Source organism: Macaca nemestrina, chromosome 18 (genome assembly GCF_043159975.1).
Source record: "Macaca nemestrina isolate mMacNem1 chromosome 18, mMacNem.hap1, whole genome shotgun sequence".
In the NCBI taxonomy this organism is placed as follows: domain Eukaryota; kingdom Metazoa; phylum Chordata; class Mammalia; order Primates; family Cercopithecidae; genus Macaca; species Macaca nemestrina.
In genome coordinates this window covers 84,830,989-84,854,881 of record NC_092142.1, presented here as the reverse complement: position 1 = coordinate 84,854,881, position 23,893 = coordinate 84,830,989, and the positions used below count along the sequence as shown (strand labels likewise).

Here is a 23,893-nt window from a genome sequence, read left to right as displayed (position 1 = left end):
CACAAATGCAGAAAACCAGAGTGGCAAGTCGGGGGGGACTTCCTCTATGCTGTGGGATTTCTGATCATGTGTCAGTGTGACACTGTGGGGCCACATTTCCTTCCCACCTCAAGCACTTGCCCCCAGAATACCACTGGACTGCATACCCACCACCCAGGGCTTCTCTCTCGGGGAGAGCCTGGGGGTGCAAGCTAGCTTTCCAGAAGGTGTTCCTGCAGCACAGACAGAGGCACCTTTCCAGGGGCCTCTCAATCAACACCCACGGCCTGGCAACCTTCAAGGCCTCCAGGGCCAGCTGCCACCTCCCAGACTCCCACAAGGGATGTGAGGCTGTGGGGAAGACACTGAGGGAGGAAGCAACCACATTCACGGGCTGCAGAAGCCTGGGCCTGGGGGGCGGGGGCATTTCAAGCAGCTAGGGGCTCGGAGTGGCTCATCAAAAGAGCATCAAAGGATGAAAGCCTCATTTAACCCTTGTGACCCCATGGCGCAAGTCCTGGTTTCTCCATTTTATGGATGAATAAACTAAGGCTCAAGATCTGCAACTTCCCAGCGCGGGATTCAAATCCAGGGCTCTGAGCAAACTTCCTATTCCTGGTCTGAGTTCTCCTCTCCTCCAAATGCCCTGGGCTATCTTTGGTTCTGAGGGGTCCTTAATGTCCTAACAGACTGTCCGACTAAGGGAGCGCCCAGGGAGGGGGCGTCAGTGTGGCCAAGAGCTGCATCTTCCCTCTAGCCTTACACAAGTTCACTAGACCCTCCCCCCTGGACTTTCCGAGGAGCGTGGGGAGAGCTGGCATGGACATCACTTAAGGAAAAAGCAGCTTGTGCCCTCCTGAGAAGCAGCGGAGAGCAGGGCCAAAGGCACAGCTGGGCTCTGCCCTCATGGTGGGAAACCAGGGCCATGGTTCTTCACCTCTCAGGGCTCAGCTACCTTCAATGACACATGGATCATGACAGCAACAACCACCCCCACTCCGTCCCTGGCTGGGGGAACGCCGTAAACCCCTTCAGGCCATGCCTGGTGACAATTCCGGGCCACCCACCCTCACCTGTGCTGGGCTGCTGCGCCCACCAGTCTGGAAGGAGCTGACTCCGACAGGCCTCCGGCGGGGAAGGGCTCCTTTTGATCATCCCCATGTAATCGTCCACAGAAGGCTGCACAGTCAGGGGAGGGAGAGGAGGGCAGCTCAGTCACTGATCTCCCACCTGGGGCTCCAGTGTTTGTAAAAATGAACAGTTCATGTGTAACTAAAACCATATTGTCACCTTTATCTCAGGACACAAAAGTCAAGCTTCACTTTGCAACCTGAAAGGCCCTAGGCCTTAAATCTACCGGGCTTAGCATTCAAACCATGTGGCCAAATTACTAGGCTCTCTGGGGGCCGCTAATAAGTTTCTTGGTCCTTTCCAGGACCTGCCTGTTGCAGACCCAGCGTTCCAAGTTATCCAACTGCCCCCAAAGCCCTGGACACACAGACAAGCTCTGAGACACCAATGAACGGTGATGCTGGCCAAAGGCTGCCATGCTTTCAAGAATCTCACTCAATGAGCCACACGCAGATGTTTAATCTCTGGCCCATTCCTTAAAGGAGGCTGATAAATCCAATTATGAAATGTTTTGAAATTGCTTTTCTTGTGACCCCGGTGTAGCAATCCAATTATCTCACTCTCTCAGCTGAGTCAGCAGAAAAGCCTTCTACAGAAAACAGGACATTGGTGGAGGGCCACGAAGCCAAGAATTCACTCAGTCGGCTGCCAAAGACCACCCAGACACTTGGCAGCTGCCTCTGCAGAAGAGCAAGGCCGTTCGGGTAGGTGACATTCTGTTATCTTCATTCTCTGACAGCCTAGCTACTCTTAAGGATTCCATTATTGCTATGTTATTAAGAAGAAGAATTTAGACAGTACTCACACCACCTTCTGCAAAGGCTGCGTGAAGTTTAGTTATGCAAATGTCCAGCTTGTAATACCCATAAAAAGCATAGTTAAGAGGCCAAAGACAGAAGAAAAGGGCATCCCAATAGCTGAAACGGGCATACAAAAGCCATGTGTTCTAGGAGGCCCCGATTACCCTCTCCCTTGTAGCCTATGAGGAGTTTATGTGCAATTTGAATATGCTTGGTTATCCAGTTTTCTAATTCGTTAAGGAATAAAACCTGCACATTAAAAAGGAAGCAATCAAATAGGCATGAGAGCTGGTACAACACACCACGCCACCATGACAAGCACAGGCAGCAAGGAAAGTTTACATTTTGTTCTCTGCAGCCTGCTAGGAAGGCAAGGGAGTTCACGATGCCATTTAAAAGACTGCTGTCCATAATGTTCAAAATATTTGAACAGTTTGGAGCTGGAAAGAACTTCACTAACACATAACAGGCAGCTCAGGCCCAGCCCTAGGGATGAAGGAGGGACTGACCTGTCGGCAGAGGCCAACCTGGGGAGGGGGCACCGAGCCAGTCCCGTTCCAGCTCTGCACAGGTGGAGATGCCACTTCCTAAGAGAGCCCGAGGCTCTGGCTGCCTTCATACAGCAAGAACGGTGCCCGTCCCTGACAGATGACATGAGACTCACCCTGGCAGGGCCAGACCCCTGAAACGCTGCCTCTGCTTACCTCCTTGATCAGCTCGTCGATTTCAGAGCGACCGCACTCCATCTCCGTGACTTCATTCACGCAGCCAGCAGTTGCCACGCCTAGTTTGCCTACAGAAAACCAGACAAACACCATGACACACGGCACGGAGGCATCACAGCCTTCACTGAAGCCATGATCCACTCTGAAAATGCTGAGTTTAAGGAAACGTTAAGTTAGTGAGTGTCTTCATTGGTTTGGGAAAGACGCAGAATTTTTTTCCCATGCTTCAGTCATCTGATCAGCAAAGTCAAAAGAGAGAAGTTGGTGGCGGTGGTGGTAGTTGTTTCTGCTAACACTTTTAAAGGATAAATACAGCATTTTGGTCTCTTTCTTCTATTTTCTGAAGTCCAAAATGAATCTGTATCAGATATACTTTACAGCAAGCATTTGCTAACCTAAGAAGGTTACATTTATAAGCCAGGGCATTTGAAAACACTCAAAGATTTCCTGGCAAAATGTGTTGGCAGGTTGGGGTCTTTTTTGTATTGCCAGTTGGCAGGAAATCTCTTTATGGCTTTTCCAAATATACACATGTGCATCAGTGCACATAGCCATGCCCACACACGCACCGCAGCACCCTCACTGATGCCCAGTGGGCATCAGCCGTAATCACAAACCGCCTAAAGGTGCACAGCGTCCACAGGGGCACGCTGGGCCAGCCTCTGCTCTTTCCCTTCTCATGCCGCTTCCTCAGTCAACAACTTACCTTATGAAGTTTATCAGTGTGAGACATATCACAACCAACAAACACAAAAATTCATTATTCCCAGTGACCCACAGAATTTACCCACTCTTTCCTCCTGGCTGAATTTGGATTCCATTTCGATAGATTGAAGAATTCACTGAGAAGCTACTGATGGGGAAGTAGGGAGCTGGTGGGGTGCCCACCATGGAGCCTGCAAACCACTGAAGTTCAGAGGAGAGTGGGCCCCTGTAGGCAATTATGCAAATGCTACGTTGCTTCACCCCTGAGAACCTCCTGCTGCTTCTTTAACATCACTATCAGGTGATGCTGGCCACACCCCATGCTATAAACAAGTCGGGGTCACCTGCTGGTTCAAGCCTGACTCATCTTGCGGGTGGGAGTGGGGGCCAAAATAAACTTCTCTATTCCTTCAAATCACAATTTACTCTTTGGTGACAAAAAAAAATTGCCCAAAACTGGGAAATGAGGCAAAAAGATGACTGCTTAGCCTTTCAGGGCCACCCTGGACTATTATGTAGAGATTTCCTCCTGGAGGCACCCGATTCTCCAAGGGAAGGTCAGTTTGTTGGCCTTACTATTTAGTATTGATCAGGGTTCAGGGTCAGTAGAGTTAGGTGTTAACTATGGATGATTAGGCTACAAACGCCCCAAACCGCAGTTGTACTGTCCGGGTCGGGCATCAGGTTTGGCTCAGCTTTCTCGTTCATGGGCCACATTCACCAGCGCCTCGGGTTCTCTGTCCACCGTCTTTACCACCATGCTGCCTCCCTCATAACGATTAAACAACTCTCTGACACAGATTCGCTATATATTTGTTTGAGTCACAATTTTAACTTTTAAAAAAATTCTAAGTCAACACCCCCACAGTGGGAAGAGTCAAAACGTCAAACTTCTGCACAGCCCCAAGAAGTTTTGGGGGTTTCTATTTCTTACAGGCATTCATGGACTACTCAGAAGCTTAAAAGGAGAAAGTCAGAGTGGGTTATTCTAAAAGCCCCATTCAGTGGCTCAGAAAATCAATGTGTTAAAAGCATGTTGTAAACCAGTGCTGGTAATTAGGTTTTATCTCATAAATCAGCTACAATTCACAGCAGCGGCACAGCACAGGGCTTTGAGAAGGATTCTGAGGCCAGATCCCAGCTCAGCACTTTGGGACTGATTTTAGTGATGTAGGACCAGGGTGCGGCATGTTTTTGCTGTCCTGCTTTAATCTGTCACAAATGTTTTCTTGGGATTTGAGAGCTGGAAGAAACCTCGGGAATGATCACATCCCAGAGTTCCCAAATAATGATCAGGATCTAATAACACATTGAGGCATATCCTATCTCCAACAATGAAGCCCATGGTGCCATCTTTGACGACTTCATCTGCCAGCTTTACTCCCAACCCTCACGATCCAGTCCTTCTGCGGCCACCATATTTTCCCCCAGCCTCCTCTGCAAGCTGCTGGAAAATGGAAGGATTCCTCATCAGAAACTGCTGGAGGATGCTTATTCCTGTCCAGGGGGGCCCTACACATGTCTGTGGTCTGGCAGCAAGTGGGGCACAGGCTGGGCTGCACCCAGTCTCCTCCGCCCTTCCCTCCAAGGTCACTGGAAAGAGATCTCAATCTCTGCTTATGCAAAGGAGAGAACTACTTTGTTTAACTGAAACCATGTGCCCCAGACCCTGTGTCTACCCCAGACCCAAGCTCTGTGGTGAAGGCTGCAGGCCAGGGCAGCTTCCGGAAGGTTTGATACCCATAAAGGATAGTTACATTTTTGCTCTTCCTCAGGAACAATTCGGTAAACTTTGTATGGCTCGGAAATGTCCAGCTGGGACCGGTCCGTCACTTCCTCAAAATCTGGGCTCTTATTCAAAGCACAGCGTAACCTCGTCTTCCAAGTGGCTGGTTCAGCTTTGTCCCCTTCTTTAAACTTCCCTTTAAAAACTGCCCAGGCCTGAAGAAAGAAACAGAAGCACATTAAATTCACGGCCGACTCCAATCACAAATATCTGTCACCATGACCAGGACCCCACACATCCTTCCCTTCTCACGAGTCTTTGTTGGCCATCAACTCTCATTCAATTTCAGGACCCAAGGCGACTCCAATCATGTCTGGAGACCAGATGTGAAAAGACCCAAGCCAGGGAGGGGGTCCTCCAGGTTCACACAGCTGAGTCAGAAGTCAAACCCAGGCCGAAGGCTCCTCCAACCCTGGAGTGTGCCTTTTAGCCAAGCCCTTCCCTGGCTGAAGAGCTGGAGACACCTGAGGTTTACACAGCACAAAGAGGAAGTTGCATATGGTTTCACCAGAGCGTTCAAAACAAAGAACAACTTGTTGCTTTTTCGGATCAACCCCTAAAATTTAGCATGAAAAGAGAACATTTGCAAAAAGTCAAAATGGTCATCCATCGCCCTGTTACTTTTAATAGAAATTTTGTTTTGCATTTTTGCATTTATTCTAGACTTTTCCCCCCAGGTGCTGTTTAAAATGTAATGAAGTATTTTCCCTTCATTGTGTGTGTTTTTTTAACAGATCTGTTTTCTGACTTCTCCAAGCCTTAGGATCTGAACTAGGACCAGAAATTCAAAGCCGATATCTTAAAGTCATAATGTAGAATGGTGAATGGACAGGTGAATGGACAGATTTTAAGATTGCAAAATGGGAATACAGACACACCAACTAGGAGGAAACCACAGTCAGATGAGAATTATCTTCGGTTCCAGGAAAAATCAGACAGTGTCCTCCAGCCTAACATGATAGGAGATCTGTAGGGAATTCCCAATCCCATTCAGGAAAATGCAATTCCAAGAGGTAAGTAACTTTCGCACAGTCACCCAGTCTGAGATTAAATGCCAGCTGTACCCACTTCCAACCCAACAGTTTCTCCACCACTGCAAGGGTTCTCAGGTCCTGGGAAGCTTGTGAAAAATGCAGATTCCTGGGCCTTGCCCCTCAAGATTCTCACTGGGGAAGTGGGGTTGGGTCTAGGTGGCTATCTTTTTTTATTTATTTTTATTTATTTATTTATTATTTATTGAGACGGAGTCTCACTCTGTCACCAGTCTGCAATGCAGTGGCGCAATCTCAGCTCACTGCAACCTCCACCTCCCAGGTTCAAGCGAATTCTCCTGCCTCAGCCTCCCAAGTAGCTGGGACTACAGGTGCGCACCACCATGCCCAGCTAATTTTTGTATTTTTAGTAGAGACGAGGTTTCACCATGTTGGCCAGGATGGTCTTGATCTCTTGACCTCCCAGAGTGCTGGGATTACAGGCGTCAGCCACCGCACCCAGCCCAGGTAGCTGTCTTTAGCCAGTATCCCAGGGATTCGGATTTAGCTACCCAAGAGACCACACTTCCAGAAACTCCATCATGCCCCCATGAGTCACAGCTCCTTTAAAATAGCCCAGACGGTTTTTCCTCTCAAAAAAGACAAGAATGCTTACTGCTCAAGGCCAATGCTGTCTACTCTGTTGATGCAAAATGTTGCACCTCTACCTAGGGTAAAGAAACTGGAAGAACATTCCTATTAGTGAGCATAAGTGGTAGTTTCCTTATGTGACATTGATGTAAAACTCCCCGCTAAAAATATTTCTTAAAGTACACGGTCTTTAATGTTCTCCTTCATTAACTGCTTCACTGACCAGGCATTACTTTGGGTTTTGTTGCTGTTGTTTATTTTTAAAGAAATAAAAGAGCAAACCATGTACTAAATGAACTGTAGTTTCCAATTTTTATTAACTTAAATCAGGGTTTCCCCACCGTGGCAAGCCTGACATGTCAGCTGGGACCCTTCTTTGTGGTGGGGTAGTCCTGTGGATTGTAGAATATTCAGTGGCATCCCTAGCCTTGACCCACCAGATGCCAACAGCACCCCTCTCCTAGCTGTGACAACCAAAAATGTCTCCAAACATGGCCAAGTGTTCCCTGGAGGGTAAATCATGATACCTCCCCCATCTGAGAACCACTGAGTTAACCCACATCCCAAATGGGCCTTGAAATGCACAGATTTCATGGCAACATTGTGATCAGCTGGTACACATACACAGCTGCGGTGCCTGTAAGGCACTGCCATATTCACTCGTTCATGCCAAGCTCACACTCACCCCAAGAGCAAGGCCAGGCCACATCATCCATCGCAGCAGGGCCCATGGCCAGGAGGCATCCAGGACCACCATCGGGTATGTGGCTTGCAGCCTGCCCTGAACTCTGTGACACAGCAGGCACCTGGCCCTCTCCCAGCCTCTCTAGCCAGCATTAAAAGGTCAACTTAGCTTGATGATCTCTCAAGATCCTTCTTGAGCTACAGCAAAAACTAGACATGAGAGTGATTTCAAGGCTCCCTGCAGCCAGCAACAGTCACTATGGCTCATTCAGCCTCCGCCATAACTTCTTCCTCCTGTTGACGCACAACTCAGGCTGACAGCATTGAACTCAGACCAGGAGGTCTTCCTAATTTAATATGATTGTTTCATGTTGTATTTTTTTAATTAAGTGTTATTTTTCCCTTCAAGGCCTGCTGAATTAGAAAAAACTGTGCTACTGAGTTTTAACTCATTCAGGCCTGTTACGATGCCTGATACAACCATGAATCATAACCTTCACTTAACTAGATCTTCCCCCTTCTCATCATGTCAAGGAGGTGAAGTACTTTTTAAAAACTAAATGAGCTGATATCAGGGCCTCATCAGTGTACTCAGGGCTGGTACAAAATGAGCTCAATGTTTTTTCAATTTCTCTTCTGTGATCTATACCATGAGGGCGGCCTCAGGATGACGTCTGCAGACAATGAGGGATCTTGGGTAGCTAAATCCGAATCCCAGGGCCACTGATATAAGTGGCCTCTTTTACCACTCACTTATTATGGAAGAAACCAAACTCATAAATTTCTTTCTTAACTCCTAAATTGTTGAAAGGTTTTCTTTGAACAGTTGAAAGAAACAAGAGTCTACATAACCGAAAAATCCCTAAGATGGCTCTATCTGACCGAGGTTGACTTCATCCAACAGCCAAAGACCTATCCGGCCAACGTCACAGAGACAGGCCTCTCAGAGGACGGATGGGAACAAGCATAGCTCAGGGAAGCACCTGATGGGCTCTTGTTGGTGTCATGTCTCCAGTGGCACTGGTGGCCCTCCCGACGGCCTCCCTGCTCCAGTGGGCACCCGCGTCTCCCTCCTGGCCCCATTCCTGCTGAGATTGTAGACTCATTTCAGATTGCCACATCAGGCGACTGCGTAACCAACGGAAACATTGGGAATCTTGCACATTTTTCTCAACACTGTTGAAACGGCCATGAAGAACATTGCATAAGATGTATAAATCTGGGGCTTTATTTCATTACCCCCCGAGCACAAGTTGAAGCAGGGAATGGGGTGAAGGGAGAAGCTTAGTCTCTGTCAGCAAGCCACATGTCAGGGCTACACAGCCTAGTCCAGCACCCTGTGCCATGTCTTAAAGATGTTTTACTGATGTCCAACTTGCAACTGTGCCCTCAACACCCAACACCTCTGGTTAAGTCTGTTGATCCTGGCAGTGGCCAGCTCTTATCAGGGTTCTCAATGGGGAGGGGAAGACTCTGGCCCTCAGGAGACATTTGGCAATGTACAAGACATTTTTTATTGTGACAGTAGGGGAGGGGATGCTACTGGCACCTGGTGGGTAGAGGCCAGGGATGCCACTAAACATCCCACAACGCCTAGGGAACCCTTACAACAAAGAATTGCCCAGACCCAGGCATCAACAGTGGCAAGGCAGAGAAATTCCGGCTTTTGGGGTTATCTATAATGCAGAGTTCCCAATCGACTGGATGGGACTCTGATACTGTTTAAATCTGCAGTCCTTCCCAAGAGGTCACCATGATGCCAAAGGCAAAAAAAAAAAAAAAAAAAAAAATCTGCAATCAAACAAGAGAGAAATCCACAACAGCACTAAGGGTGAGGAAGCAGGCAGTGGTATCACAAAATTCACTGGTGCTGAGGCTCCCTGACCTGGGGTCCTTGATCAGAAAGAATCTGGAGATGTGGGGGCACCAAGGGACCCCCTCGAAGGTGAGTGCAAAGCATTCCCTTGTCCCCATATTCCTTGGAGTGGTCAGTAATGGGCATCAGATTCTCAAGAAGACCAGCAACCTCAAATTGCAGATCTAACAGAATTACTGAAATGCACAGCCCCGCTGCAAACATCGGTCAGGCAAAGATGTGCAGGACCAAAATGCATCTTAAGCCGCCTTTGACCTATTTATGGTCCACTCTGGGGTTAAGGTGTGATCTTTTGTCATTTTTGTTCTCTGGTGTCAGGGGACCGTCATCTGTGGCTGGGAGTCCAGCACTGTCATGGGGTCCTACAGCCTTGACTCCCTCCACACCTTGTTTGTGGTCTCAGGTCTGATTCTGGCCCCCAACAACTCAGCCCCCTTTGCCCCTCTCTCACACCCACTCTCCTCTCCCCATCCCTGGCCCCCAAATGCAAGAGAATAAGCACACATGACAATGGCTTATAACCTGGGCTATGATTCAGTCTACGTGTAGTGTCCACATTTGCAAACGTGGAAGTCTAGGCTTGACCTTGACCTAGGGCTCCGAATCTCCCAGAGGTGAAACCTGGACATCTGGAGCCTTAGGGATGCCCACACAGCACTCTGATGACCCACAAGGAACTCAATAGCCCAGCTGGTCTGCAGAGCTGGGTTGCCCCAATTCCTGGTTCCTCTGTCTGAATCTAGGTGTAATGGCAAGAAATCTCTGTTGATCAGCTATTCTGGAGTTAGGACCAAGGGTTCACAGTTGGGCCATCTTGCATTTGAATGCTGGCTCCATCATACAAGAACTGTGAGACCTTAACAAGTCACTTCTCCTCTCAGCGCCTCTATAGAATGAGGGTGGGAACAGCATCTACCACACAGGATCGTGTGAGCAGAAAACAAGCCGTGGGCCAGGCCTGGCACAGAACAAACCCTCCATCACATCTCTCCACACATGGGGAACTCATTACTCTCAAGGGAGGTGAGACCAGTTTTAGACATCTGCTGCAGGTTCACAACCCCCTACACGACCCAGCCCCCAAAGGAATGACAGATGGCATCTCACCCTCCTGAGCTGGCCCTACAATGCCAGGCAGAAGTATCAGCTTTGAAAGAACAAGGACTGAAACCTTCCCTGGTATATGCATCGCCTCTGACGGAAGCCCGCGGGAAAAGGTCTTAGTGTGAGGGTCTCCAAGAAGTCTTTTCTCCCACTTGGCTCATCAGGAAAAGGAAACGGCAGAAAAGGGAAGAAAAGAGGCTTCGACCCCCTCATCAGAATACAAGTGACCACAAAAGTGACTCTGTCTCTCAAGAGACGTGATATCAGTTCATGTACATTTTTGAGACACATTCTGCACTCCTGAACCAATGTTTGCTTTTTTAAAAACTGGATTACTTTTTAAGTAAATGAGAAAGACGTCACTCAACATCTCCACCAGTCCATGGGGGAAAGGAGACACTGTGCCCACAGAGAGGAAGCGAGCTGGGGTCTTTACCTTGAAAATGGAGGCATCCACTTCCTGATTATAATCTTGCTTGCCAGCGTGTTTCCAAGGGATCCGGAACATGCTCTTCTCGTCATTCTCCCAAATCAGTCCTGGATACATGCTACTGTCAATCTGCTCGATCAGCCACTGTCGAAGCCGCCGACCACCATTTCGGTCACACATCCTTGGAAAGACAGAAACACATGCTGCGATATTACGGATATTGTCTCATTCATCACAGCAACCCAAAAACTGCTAACAGGAAACTCAGAGGTTTGCAGCAAAGGTGCTGGCTTGGGGGAAACCCACAGATTCAGGGACTCCGGGACACCTGCCATGAGAAGGCAATGCTGGCCTCCGTGACCTCACAGCCCTGAATGCAAACTGAAAGCTCCATGGGAAACCTGCAGCCACCTGAAGCCACCAGCAGCCCCCTGCGGGCCCCTCCCACTGTGCTGGCTGTGCTCCTTCCAGCTTTCACTGGCCTTTTCCTTTCAGGCAGATACAGCCACAGTGAACAGCTCCAGTTTTAGCACAAGACTGGAAGGGAAGGGGAAATCACTTCTACAGCACCGGGTTCCTTCACCGAGCAGCCCATTAGCCTAAGAACTGACTGGGTTACTGGATGCCCAGCTGGCCCCATATTCCCTGATAGAATACAGCGTCTGTGCCATCTGAGAAAGAGGAGGCCCTCAGGCTAGCCCGTCTAAACAGCTGTTCCTTCACAGTGATAAGAGCACGAGTTTAAGAATGAGACAGAACCGCAATCTCATTCAAGTCCTGCCACGGCTCAGCGGGGAGACCCTGGATCAGCATTTAATCTCAGGGCATCAGCTACCCAGTCCCAGATGAAACTCAGGAAAAACTACCAGTACTGGGTGTAGGGAGAACTCAGATGGTATAGAGAAAGCAACTGAGACAGGGCCTGGACCTTACACGCCAGATGTCATTATTATTATCCAAACTTCCTGGGCAACTCCTATGACCAACTGAAAGACAGAGACAAGCGTGAGGGAATAAACAGCAGCTACAGAACAGGGCAAAGTTCACTGGGTTCCTCTTCCAGAAGATGTCCCACTCTAGGGACCTAACCATCCCAGGGCACCCAAAGACATCCTTTGGAAGAACATTCTTACCCAAGTAGACAGCTTCCCCAACAGCACAGAGAAAGAGAGAGAGAACTAGCATGACCTATCGACTTAGAGCCAACATTTCCAAGAACAGTGCTGGAAATCCCCGAGACAGCTGGATAGACGCCCACCCAAAAAAAAAATATATATAGCATTTTTATTCTTCTGATTAAAATGTGACCTCTTTGGGCAAACGAGTTTGAAACAATCAGCAGTAACAAGACATAACGTCCCAAAATATGGTAGAGCCATGCTGGTCTAGAAAGCAAAATATCAATCAGAACCTTCACAAGAAGTACACATTCTGGAAACTCCAGCCACCCTGCAGGTGGCCATGAGATGGGAAACAGGGCCAGGTCCTAGGGAGGAAGAGGTGGGATTTCTTAAATTCTCCATCCAACAACCTCAGTTGGGCATTTATTGATTTAAAGGGAGTGAATTCAATTTTTTTTTCTTTAGAGACAGGGTCTTGCTCTGTCATCCAGGCAGGAGTGCAGTGGTGCTATCACAGCTTGCGGCAGCCTGGAACTCCTGGGCTTATGGGATTCTCCTGCTTCAGCCTCTTGAGTAGCTGGAACTACAGACATGTGCCACCACACCCAGATATATATTTTAGAAACAGGGTCTCGCTATGTTGCCCAGCCTGGTCTTGAACTCTTGGTCTCAAGTGATCCCCCCACCTCAGCCTCCCAAAGTGCTGCGATTACAGGTGTGAGCCACTGCGCCCACACAAATGAGACCTTGGTTTGAAAACTCAGAACTCTGGCAAAGACTTTTCTCTAACCAGACCTTGCGATGTCACTTGAGCCTCTCCCTGAGGCTTCCTCACCTGTAAGTTGAGAGGCTATATCTCAAGAGACCCAGAATTCTAAAGCAGGCCACGGTGTTTATCACGAAGAAGGGACAGACTTAGGAGAGGGTACCTGAGAAGAGAACTGGAACACCATGACCAAAGACCGCACCCCCCGCCGAAAGTTAGCAGCTCTTTGCTGGGGCAAGGTAGAAAAATTTCTCCTAGACTGAGGAATGAGCTGCATAGAGGTGGCCAGAACACAACAGAGGGGTTGGCATTTGAGAATTTCAACTAAATGAGACAGTTCCCCTGATTTCCTTGCTAGAAGTTTCTTAAACTAGAATCCACAGTCCCTGAGCCTCCTGCAACCAAAAGCAAAATTTTGTTAGTACAGGCATTTTTCTAGAAAGAGGGTCAAAACTTTGTCATCAGGATTCCTAATGGATTCATAACATCTAAACTGTTGGGGACAACTGTCTTGGTGATTTACAGGAAAAAGAAATTAAAAGGAAAAAGAGAAGAGTGAGTCATAGCATCTGAAAGCTGAAAAATACTTTAGAAATCATCTAATCCAGCCCCCTCTTTACTTAACAGAGGAAAAACTGAGGCCCAGAGAGGCACGGCAAATACCAAGGCAATCAGCAGACTGTGTTGGAACCCATGCCAGCGCCCCAACCCCAGCAGCAGCTTATTTCGCACATGGTGCAGAGAAGAGCCATGGTTACATTACAAGATCTCTGCACATGTGCAGCCCCGTCTGAGTGTCCTTCGTGGTCTCCTCCAAGATTCTAAGTAACATCAAAAGCCTGAGATTCTATTACAATTATGATCCATAATGATTTATTAAACATTAACAAATTAATTCCACCAAATGCCCAGCCAGGAAAAATTAATAAGTATAGTCACATGTTTATAACTTCCTCTTCTTGATTTTGAGGTAATCTATTGGCCAAGCCCTATCTGCAGCCCTATAAATGTACCCAGCAGTCAGGCTTTCCAGGCGAGATGTGATAAGAGGCTGCCCTGGGCCCACCTAATCCAAATTACAGGACACACCTGAGCAGGCAGCAGCAGAACCCACCCTCTCCCCTTCCTCGGAGGGCCCCAGGGCACTCGCTGTGGCCTGGCATACCCTCATCACTAGACCAGAAAGCACCAAAGCCATTTCTCTCTCTGGCACCAACCTTCCTTCAGTGACTGAATCACTCCCAAATCTTTTCATAGAGGAAGCTGCCATAACCCAAAAGGACAAGCTTAGAACTGTCATTTTAACTACCAGCTCTTACCTTTGATTTAAAAAAGAAAGTGGGGGGCCACTGGTTGGGGAGACTTCTTAAAATTCTGGAAAATTCAGTCTCTAGTTTCCATTCGTAAAGCCTTTCACAGCTCTGGGTAAGTAACACATCTCACCTTAGGAAAGTCTGTCCTATGTATTGAGACTCATCTTACAAACAATGTTCTTTAAATAAATTTTTTCAAACAATGTTTTTGTGAGCTGTGGCCGGTATACAGACTCTCTTGCCAAGGACGACTGGGCTGTGATGCAAGAAAAGGACCTCAAGCCAGACTCAGAAATCTTAATTGACTGTCATTAAACAGAATTTTAGAACCAGTCTGTTCCCACCTTCACAAACTAACCCTCGATAACGACTGGTTATTGGGCAGTTCCAGAATTCTGACCCTTCAAGCATTATTCCACGTGGTAGAATTTCAGTGGAATGATAGAGCGAGTTTCAAGATTCGGGGTTGCTATTGCCCTTCATATGAGCTCTCCTAACGTTTTCCATGCAAACCAGATTTAAAGAAAAATGATATTTTAAAAAAGGCAACTATCTACCAATCTTTGGAAACAGGCAAACAATCATCAACGACTTGGGCATTCAGATTGGACTTAGGTGGCTGGAAAATAAGCAAAAAGCAGAGAGGGACACGGACGGCCACTGAGCAGCGCCTGGGGACATTACAGTAGGTAGTTCCACCCCCACGCCCCGCCTGGCGTCGGAGACCCCGCGGGACCCGAACGCGCGGGACACGGGCGCCCTGCCCGCCCAGTGTGCCTACCTGCCGCCGCCCTGCCGCCGTCTCGCCGCCCGCGTTCCCACGCTTGCTGCCGCGCTCCAGGCGATGCGCCAGCGGGCGCGCGACTTTAAAAAGGGCAATAGGGGGCGGGCCCGGTGCGCAGAGCGACGGCCACACCGACCAATGGCGTCATCTCGGCTCGAGCGGCCCGCCTTCTTTGAAGCGCTCGGCTTTCCGAGAAATCACTTTCCTCCCCCGGCGGCCGCGGCAGTGGGTCCGGGCCTCTTCTGGAGCCGCTGGCAGAGCCGCGCTCCTCACACCTGGGGTCCGGGGGCGGCGCTGCAGGGGGGCTTTCCCAGGAATTCGGGAGGCCCCGCGGAGCGATCTGGAGGCGTCCCCTGCCTCCCAGGCCGGCTCGGGGGGACAGCGAGCGAGCCCCTAGCAACGAGCCACTGTGCAGACCGTGTGCCCGCGGCCCATTAATCAGAATCCAGAACCAGAACCTAGCTGCCCCGCCAGTCTCCGCCTCCACGAGCGCTGGATGTTGGGCAGTGACTCCCGCCACGCGTTATTCCACGGAGACGAGGACGCGAAGGCCGTTTACAGACCGTCCCGGGTCGGCGGTGGCCTGCGCTGCCCAGGAGGGGCAGGTGAACCCCAGCTCCAAATGAGGCCACTGCCCGCTGAGACCGCGATTGAAACAGGAGCATCCAACGTGCTCGCCACTAGAAGGTCCCCCTGGGGAAATTTTCATCATAAATCCTTTTCTCCAGAAAGCGTCGGCGTTAAGAAGAGGTCCCCTGGGGGACCAGCCGCTCCTGGGTGTGCACTGACATTTATTGTAAAAATGAAGTGGAGGAGAAGGGGAACAACACTGGAAAAAGAAAGAAATCCCTGGAAACGGAAAAAGAAGTGTTTCCGTGTTCCGTCCTGGGGAAGCCCTGGAATGGGGGGAAAATGAAGGTCGTAACTGGCTTTTATTGCCCCGTGGAGAATCACATATCGGGGCTGTTTTTGCATTGAGCTTTTCAAGGACCTGTGAAAATGTATGAGACTGAAACTTTTATTGGCTGCACAATACAAAAAGTACACTGCAAATCTGGAATTAATCAATGTTTAAATGATGGTCCCCAAAACATGTTAACTTCATAATTGTAATGTATTGATGGATAAATGTGTCATTATATTTTGAAACTGTAAGTTAGATATCACTTGGTATGAGTTCCCTAGTGCCATGATTGCCGGGAAGTTTTAAGTCATTATAAAGTGAGTTCCTCATCATCAAATAATTTTAAATAAAACTATTGTTTTAACACTCATATTATTTAAGAGTCTTTAGAGAATATAAGAGTGTTTTAATATGTTTGCTATGATGTGGGATGGAGCTTCCAGAAATCAGAGCATCTAGGACCTCAGAAGTTCTTAAAACAGCCTCTGTATATGTTTACTCTCATATATTTTTATCAATGTGCCCCTAAGCCTACACAGATTTACTTACAAATGCTGTCCGCTGTGGAAAGATGCATCCTCAAGTTTCCACTAGCCTTCACTTAGATAAAGACAAGGGTAAGTGAATATAGGAAATCAACAGTGGAAGGGCTCCAGCACGTGTCGTTGGCAGTAGGTGTCACTATGTACATTACAGGAACTGTCTTGCATTAAAACTGCTCCAGAAACCCCATATTTTCCACGTGGTGGTTCCTCGCTGCCTAGGAACAATTTCTAAACAGATCTGTTTAGTTCTGCTCTTATTTAATGGGCATTTATGAGGCAACTATTATGTGCTAGATATAGTGCCAAGAACAGGAGACCCAAAGAATGAACATGATGTTTCATTCTCTGAGACACTCCTGCCTGGGAGTGTCAGAATCTAGAACCCAGCCTGGAGGCTCCACAGAGCCTGCCCCTTGGATATTGGGAGGCAAAAAAAAAAAAAAAAAAAAAAAAATTCCTTTGGTCCATGTGTGTGTTATTACTTGTCATATTACAGTGTGGTTCTATTCTTTATTCCCTGGAATTATATTTCCAATTGAAAGACCATTTTTCTGGCTGGGCACGGTGGCTCATGCCTGTAATCCCAGCATTTTGGGAGGCTGAGGCAGGCAGATCACCTGAGGTCAGGAGTTCAAGACCAGCCTGGCCAACATGGTGAAACCCCTGTCTCTACTAAAAATACAAAGAACTTAGCTGGACATGGTGGCACAAGCCTGTAGTCCCAGCTACTCAGGAGGCTGAGGCAGGAAGATCACTTGAACCCGGGAGGTGTAAGTTGCAGTGAGCTGAGATCAGCCACTGCACTTCAGCCTAGGCAACAGAGCAAGACTCCGTCTCAGAAAGAAAGAAAGAAAGAGAGAGAGACCATTTTTCTGTGTACACAAGATTTCTGCTCATATAATGGAAACACAGTTTTCTTAGGTTTCAAAGAGCTTTCTTTCCATTTTAGTACACTGGGATCTAGCCCATTCTAACAGCTGCATATATTTCATTGTATATATTTGCCTTAATTTAGGTCATCAACTACCTAAACTGATTTGGGTGATCAATTTGATGACCTGAATTGATTATTACCTAATTGAGCATATCTAGTGAGCTCAGATCACCGCTCGTGATCTGGGAGCTGTGTAAATAGGTATGCACATATGTAAAAATCACCCTGTCATTTTTTCTTGTCATATAAATGACAAAAATGGCTAAAATGGGCCAGGTGCATTGGCTCATGCCTGTAATCCCAGAATTTTGGGAGGCCGAGGCTGGTGGATCACAAGGTCAGGAGATTGAGACCATCCTGGCTAACACGGTGAAACCCTGTCTCTACTAAAAATAATAAAAGTAGCCGGGCGTGGTGGCGGGTGCGTGTAGTTCTAGCTACTTGGGAGGCTGAGGCAGGAGAATGGCATGAACCCGGGAGGCGGAGCTTGCAGTGAGTCGAGACTGCGCCACTGCACTCCAGCCTGGGCGACACAGCAAGACTCCGTCTCAAAAAATAATAATAATAAAAATTTTAAAAAAGACTACAATGAGGACACATGGCAATAAGTGGTTATCTCATGCAATACCATTTATTGCAGCAAAAAGATGCAGAGCACAGTCCCAGGTTCTCTGATCCTTCCTTCCAGCATCTCACGATCCCGGTAAATTTCCTCCTGGTCTCTCAGTGGCCTACTTGCCCTCCTACCTCCTCATCCCTTCCCTGTTAATTCTACTTTGCTACCCTGCCTTTCTGTCTTCAGGAGCTTCTCAGTGGTAGCCACACAGGTCTCCTCCTGGCATCTAAAAGTCATACTTACCAACCTCATCTTTTCCACATTCCAGCAGGAACCCCTGTTTCCATAGATGGCAGCCTACCACAGCAGGTTTGGGAGTTAGGCCCCAGTTCAAATCCAAGCTCCCTGACTCACCAAATGTGTGAGCTTGAGCAAATGACTTAACCTTCCAAAGCCTCAGTCTCCTTATCTGTATAATAATGGCATTGATGGTAATACTAGGTTAAATTCTGTGACATCACCTACATTCAACTTTTTGACCTACGGAAGGGCAGTTTACTATGGCCTAACCCAATCGTTCCTGCCCTTAGGATTGGTGGGCATTGAATGAGACAGTATGTGTGTGACAGAGAGATCTCCTTCCTCCACCTTGCTCGTTAGCGCAAGAGGAAAAGGTCAAATCGTCACCAATGAGAGAAGTCTAGAAAAAAGGACAGTGATTCCTAACTCTAAGAATGCCAACTGCAGACCAGTGATAATCTGCCTCCATGAAGAATGGGAAGGGTTCCTCCCATCTGGTTAGCTTCCTAGCTCCTCTAACACCTTCCTGCCCCCACCAGGTCACAGGTGGGTGCTTCCGGCTGCTTCTCACCTCCTCACTTATCTTTGCGGCTTTTAGAGACCCTCTCCTCTTCATGGAGTCCCTTTTTCTTCCTCTTCACCCTCCTTAATTCCTATCTTCCTGATGTCCAGAAACCTCCCTGTCGAGCCTCCCTCTCATCTGTCTTGCTAAGCTGCCAATCTGTCTGCCCAGTTCTTATGGTGGAGCAGGTGCAGAGGTGATGAAGCAAGGGCACCTTCCACAGCCAGCCTCAGGACCAAATCCCTGAGAGGCCTTCTGACCCAGACAGTGCCTGCGATGGACCAGATGATGTCCCCCCAAATACATACGTTGAGCCCTAACCCCCAATGTGACGGTATTTGGAGATGGGTCCTTCGGGAGGTAATGAAGTTTTGATGAGGGACTAGGGACCAGAGAGCTTGCTCTTACTCACTCTTTGCCCGTGTAAGGACACAGAGAGAAGGCAGCCGTCTGCAAGCCAGGGAGGGAGCCCTCCCTAAACCTGACCATACTAGCATCCTGATCTCAGACTTCCAGCCTCCAGAACACTGAGAAAATAAATGTCTGTCATTTAAGCCACACAAGGTATGGGGTTGTATGATGGCAGCCAGAGCTGAGGAAGGCAATGCCCCAAGGGACGGAGTGAACTTAGCATGACTTTTGAGTTGCACTTTGCTAATGGGATCTCGGTACCTCTTCTCCACTTCTGATGACGTTACAGAAGGCCTCCTCTATGGTCCTGGCTGTTTTTCCTAGTCTTGGGGAAAGGGTGCTCTTTCTCAAGATGTGAATAAGAGTGATGGAAATCCATCCAATCTCACATATAAACAAACTGCTTAGAACAGTGCCTGACACAAAGTAAAAGCTCAATAAATTGTAGTGCAAGAGGGTGTTAGATTCTTCCCGGCCCGGCTTCTACAGGGACCAATTCCATGAAGAGCCAAAGTGTATGAGACTTACATGTTCAGATTTACCCGTTGGCCAGAGCAGAGACATAAAATGGGTTCAAGAGAGAGGGAGGAGGTGAGAGCCTTTCCAGCTGCGGACCCCAACCTCTCCCTTCACACTTTCCAAGCCAAGCTTAGCAAGTGAGTTCAAGAGTGCTCAGAAACATGTTTACTGAGAGCACAGGTGTCAACTCAGTCCTGAGAAAGCCAGAGTCACCTGCAGATGGGGCTCTGACTGCTGCCCTAGAAATCAACAGGGCACTTGGGTGGTGGCGCCAAGAGCCTGCACTGCTCTGGGAATGGTGGCAGCCCCAGTGTGTGTGGGCAAGGGAAATGCACACATGTCCCGTAGGCGAGAGCTGGGCCACTCAGCAAAGAGCCAGTGTGGGGTCCTGCCCTCCAGGGCCTCCTGAAAAGGCAGTGGAACCTCAGGACAGAGAGGCTGAAGGTGTGTCCTCAGGCATTGTAGGCTGAGTCACAAGCAGCACTTGGAAGAAAATGCCTCTGTTGGGGTTAAGTCAGGAGAGAGGCTCCCAGCGGGGAAAGTCAGATGAGCCCCCAAACTGCCCTGAGTGGGGCTGCTTTAACCATCCTTCTGCTCATACGGGGATGGCAGCATTACATACTTTCTAGGCCCAGAGGGCACAAAACCACCAGCCGAGTACGAACTCTCCCAGTGCCTCATCTCCCTGGTATCTGCAGGGCACGGGAGCTGCAGGACTCTCACTAGGATCCGTAGTCTTGGCATCTTCGTTAAATCTCCATCCAGGGACCTGACAGGCTTGTCCATTTCTTTTCATCCTCCTCTTCACCCCCCGAAATACTACAAATCTCAGTGCATTTCCTATGGTGTCTGTCACAAATTATCGCAAACTTAATGGCTTAAAACAGCACAAGTTTACAATCTATAGTTCTGCAGGTCAGACGTGCAACACGGTGTCATTGGGCTAAAATTAAGGTGTCGGCAGAGCGGGTTCCTCCTGGAGGCTGCAGTGGAGAATCTGCTCCTTGTCTTTTCAGCTTCTCTCCGGCTGCCCACCTTGGCTCACGACCTCTTCTTCCATCTTCAAAGTCCGCAATGGCAGGTGAGTCTTTCTCACGTCACATCACTCTGCCGTTCTCTCCTGCCCTCCCCCTTTTTTTAAGAGACAAGGTCTTGCTGTGTCTCCCAGGCTGGAGGGCAGTGGTGCAATCATGGCTCACTGCAACTTCGAACTCTTGGGCTCAATCATCCCACCATAGCCTCCTGAGTAGCTGGGACTGCAGGTGCACCAAGCTTTTCCACGTTTAAAGACCGTGTGATTATATTGAGTCCACCTGGATCAGCTGATTAGCAACCTTCATTCCATCTACAACGTGAATTTCCCTTTGCCACGTAGCCTAACACAATCCCAGGTTTCATGGGCTGTGACTTGGGCCTCTCTGCGGGCCATTATTCTACCTGCCACATCATCCTTAAGATCCACCTTAAATCTTCCTCTTTCCTACTCCAGCCTTCACTGACCCACATTTTAAAAACACTGGACTCCAGCTATACTGAAATCTTTATAACATCATTTGGTATTTGCTCTATATTATGAATTATTTTGCTGAATTATTCTTGAGGCAAGGGGGAGAATCTTTTTTTTGTTGTTGTTTTTTGTTTTTTGAGACGGAGTCTCGCTCTGTCACCCAGGCTGGAGTGCAGTGGCGCGATCTCGGCTCACTGCAAGCTCCGCCTCCTGGGTTTACGCCATTCTCCTGCCTCAGCCTCCTGGGTAGCTGGGACTACAGGCGCCCGCCACCGCGCCCGGCTAATTTTTTGTATTTTTAGTAGAGACGGGGTTTCACCGTGGTCTCGATCTCCTGACCTTGTGATCCGCCCGCCTCGGCCTCCCAAAGTGCTGGGATTACAGGCGTGAGCCACCGCGCCCGGCCGAAGCAAGGGGGAAAATCTTATGTTATTTCAGTGCCCCTACTTATCCCAGCACTAAATTAGAAATGCCTTAAGTAGACAAGGTATAAGTTCATTGCAAAAAAAAAAAAAAAAAAACCCTCAGGGAGGGCAAAAGGAAAGAAAGCTGGAAGAACATTGCTCATCTCTGTGCTCTAAGAGGTGTATTAATTTTTATACCTATCTGAGCTGAGACCCCAATAACTCCCCAGGCTCAGTGATTCTGCAGGAGGAGGGCCCACAGGACCTGCCACATAGTTGCGCTCACAGCTACTGTTTACTGCAGCAAAAAGATGTAGAGCGAAATCAGCGCAGGGAAAAGATGCATGGGGTGAGGTCTGGAGGAAACCAGGCCCAAGCTTCCCGAGTCCTCTCCAGTGGAATCCCAAACAATGCACGTAATTCCTCTATCAACAAGTTGCAACAATACATTTGAGATGTTGTCAACCAGGGAAGCTCACTAGAGACTCAGAGCCCCGGGTTTTTATGGGGCATGCTGGTCACATAGGCACCTTCTGCCTGGCACGTTCCAAAAAATTCCAGACTCCCAGAAGGAAAGCAGGTGTTCAGCATAAACCACACTGTTCGCACAAATAGTTTGGACACAGCGAGCCACTTTTATCCGTTAGGGTGGCAGGAACCGTCCTGAAATCCAAGTTCCCGGACAGCAACCAAGGGCCGACCCCCAAACAGGCCTTCCTAAAGGCAGCAGCACCCCCAGCCTGCTGTGCAAACTCTCCTGCACATGCTCCTCATTCCGAGGAGGTTCCGCTCTGCCGCACCTGCTGCTGGTTCCAAAGGTGCCTGTGGCTAATTTACCTGCCATTAACTACCTGTGCTCAGCTGCCTCTAACTAGGGTAGGCTGCATTTTCTCATGCTTCACTTGGTCAGGGGGCTCAAGCTTAAGAACAATGTTGCCACTACACACCAGCGTTTCAGAGGAAGGTTGGAAGGAAGACAGGAAGCCCCTCACATCTGCTGCCGCTCCTCAGAGGGATTGCCCTACCTGATGTGGGTGGTCTGTAAACAGGTGTGCACGTGTGGAAACACCATCCTGCCACCCATTTAAGGTTTATATAACAAAAATAAACACAATGAGGCCACCTGGCAAAGATGTTGGCTCAAGCAAAGACTTCAGTATACCTTGTGTAGGTCAAAAACTAAGGCCCAGTCCCGTGCATGAGCAACCCTGGGGCTACAGATACTGGAAGGTGCATGACTCACCTGGGAAAACCAAAGAGTATTTGAAAGTTGGCAGTTTACCCTGGCAGATAAGGAAAAGATTCACTTATCAGTCTCCTCAACACAGAACAAATGACTACAGTTTATCAGGCAGTTGAATACCCAGGGCGTGTGTGCCTATGTATAGATAGATATATATATGTACAAAGTGGTAAATGTTTTCATGTAAGAAGCTATCTTACAATAAAAGTGAGACCTCTAAAAGGCGGTAAGTTGGGACTGACTCAGGGGACTTGAGAAGAGAAATATTGAGAAACTGGGTAAAATGTATCTGCCCTAAAGACATGAACTCTGACCCCATTTTGCTTCTGGTCATTTCTCTTTCACTGAGTCAGTTTGCTCTATCTGTTCACAGCGGGTTTGGATGGTGATTTACGAATTGCTAATATTGCCCCAATCTGTTTCTTTACTCTAGAAGGATTACAAATAAAAATCTGAGATTTCTATTTTTTATATCCTAAAACTCATCACTTTTAAATGCACTGGCATTCATTTATTGGATGCTTATTAGACAGCTGTAATGCACTAGGTATTTAATTCATAACCCTCCTGCAAGGAGTGGCAAAGTATGTAAACATTTAATGTAAAGAAAAATAATTTCACTAAGCATTCAATAACATTTTGTCTTTCAGGTATAAATTTTATTCACATTTATCACTAATGGAAGAACTTGAAACAGTCCTGAGGGAGAAAAAAAAATCTTAAGAGTAAAAGGTTTCTTAAGCATAGATCAAAAATATCCTGAACATTTAGGGTTATTGCCAGGAAATACTGGTTTGTGAAAAATATAAATTCTGGGCCAGGCATGGTGACTCATACCTATAATCCCAGCACCTTGTGAGGCTGAGGCAGTGGATCACTTGAGGTCAGGAGTTCTAGACCAGCCTGGCCAACATGGTGAAACCCTGTCTCTACTAAAAATACAAAAATTAGCTGGGCGTGGTGGTGGGCGCCTGTAATCCCAGGGAGGCTGAGGCAGGAGAATTGCTGGAACTGGAGGTGGGTTCATCTATGGGACTCCAAGCCTGCTTACAAATGAAGACAATTACAAAGTCGACAATTACAAAATATATATTATAATATTATATCTATTCTGACATGGGACATAGATGAGTGTTTTTAAATTTTAGCACAAATAAGCAACAGTGGGACACTCATCAAGAT

The 23,893-nt window shown here is 48.0% G+C and overlaps 1 protein-coding gene across 2 annotated transcripts in view; it reads right to left on the bottom strand.

The window, feature by feature from the left end:
* LOC105496801 (interferon regulatory factor 8) overlaps window positions 1-23,893 on the bottom strand; it is a 68,117-nt gene that overhangs the window by 8,325 nt on the left and 35,899 nt on the right. Inside the window, exons 1-5 of one of the 2 annotated variants that reach the window (XM_011767417.3) lie at window positions 14,824-14,957; window positions 10,849-11,023; window positions 5,098-5,281; window positions 2,615-2,703; window positions 1,053-1,158 (exon numbers count right to left, since the gene is read on the bottom strand). In XM_011767417.3, the coding sequence (XP_011765719.1) occupies window positions 1,053-1,158; window positions 2,615-2,703; window positions 5,098-5,281; window positions 10,849-11,022 (553 nt within the window). In that variant the 5' untranslated portion in view covers window position 11,023; window positions 14,824-14,957. Of the gene's footprint in view, window positions 1-1,052; window positions 1,159-2,614; window positions 2,704-5,097; window positions 5,282-10,848; window positions 11,024-14,823; window positions 14,958-23,893 lie in introns of those variants that run through there. The other variant, XM_071085055.1, reaches the window with a different exon arrangement.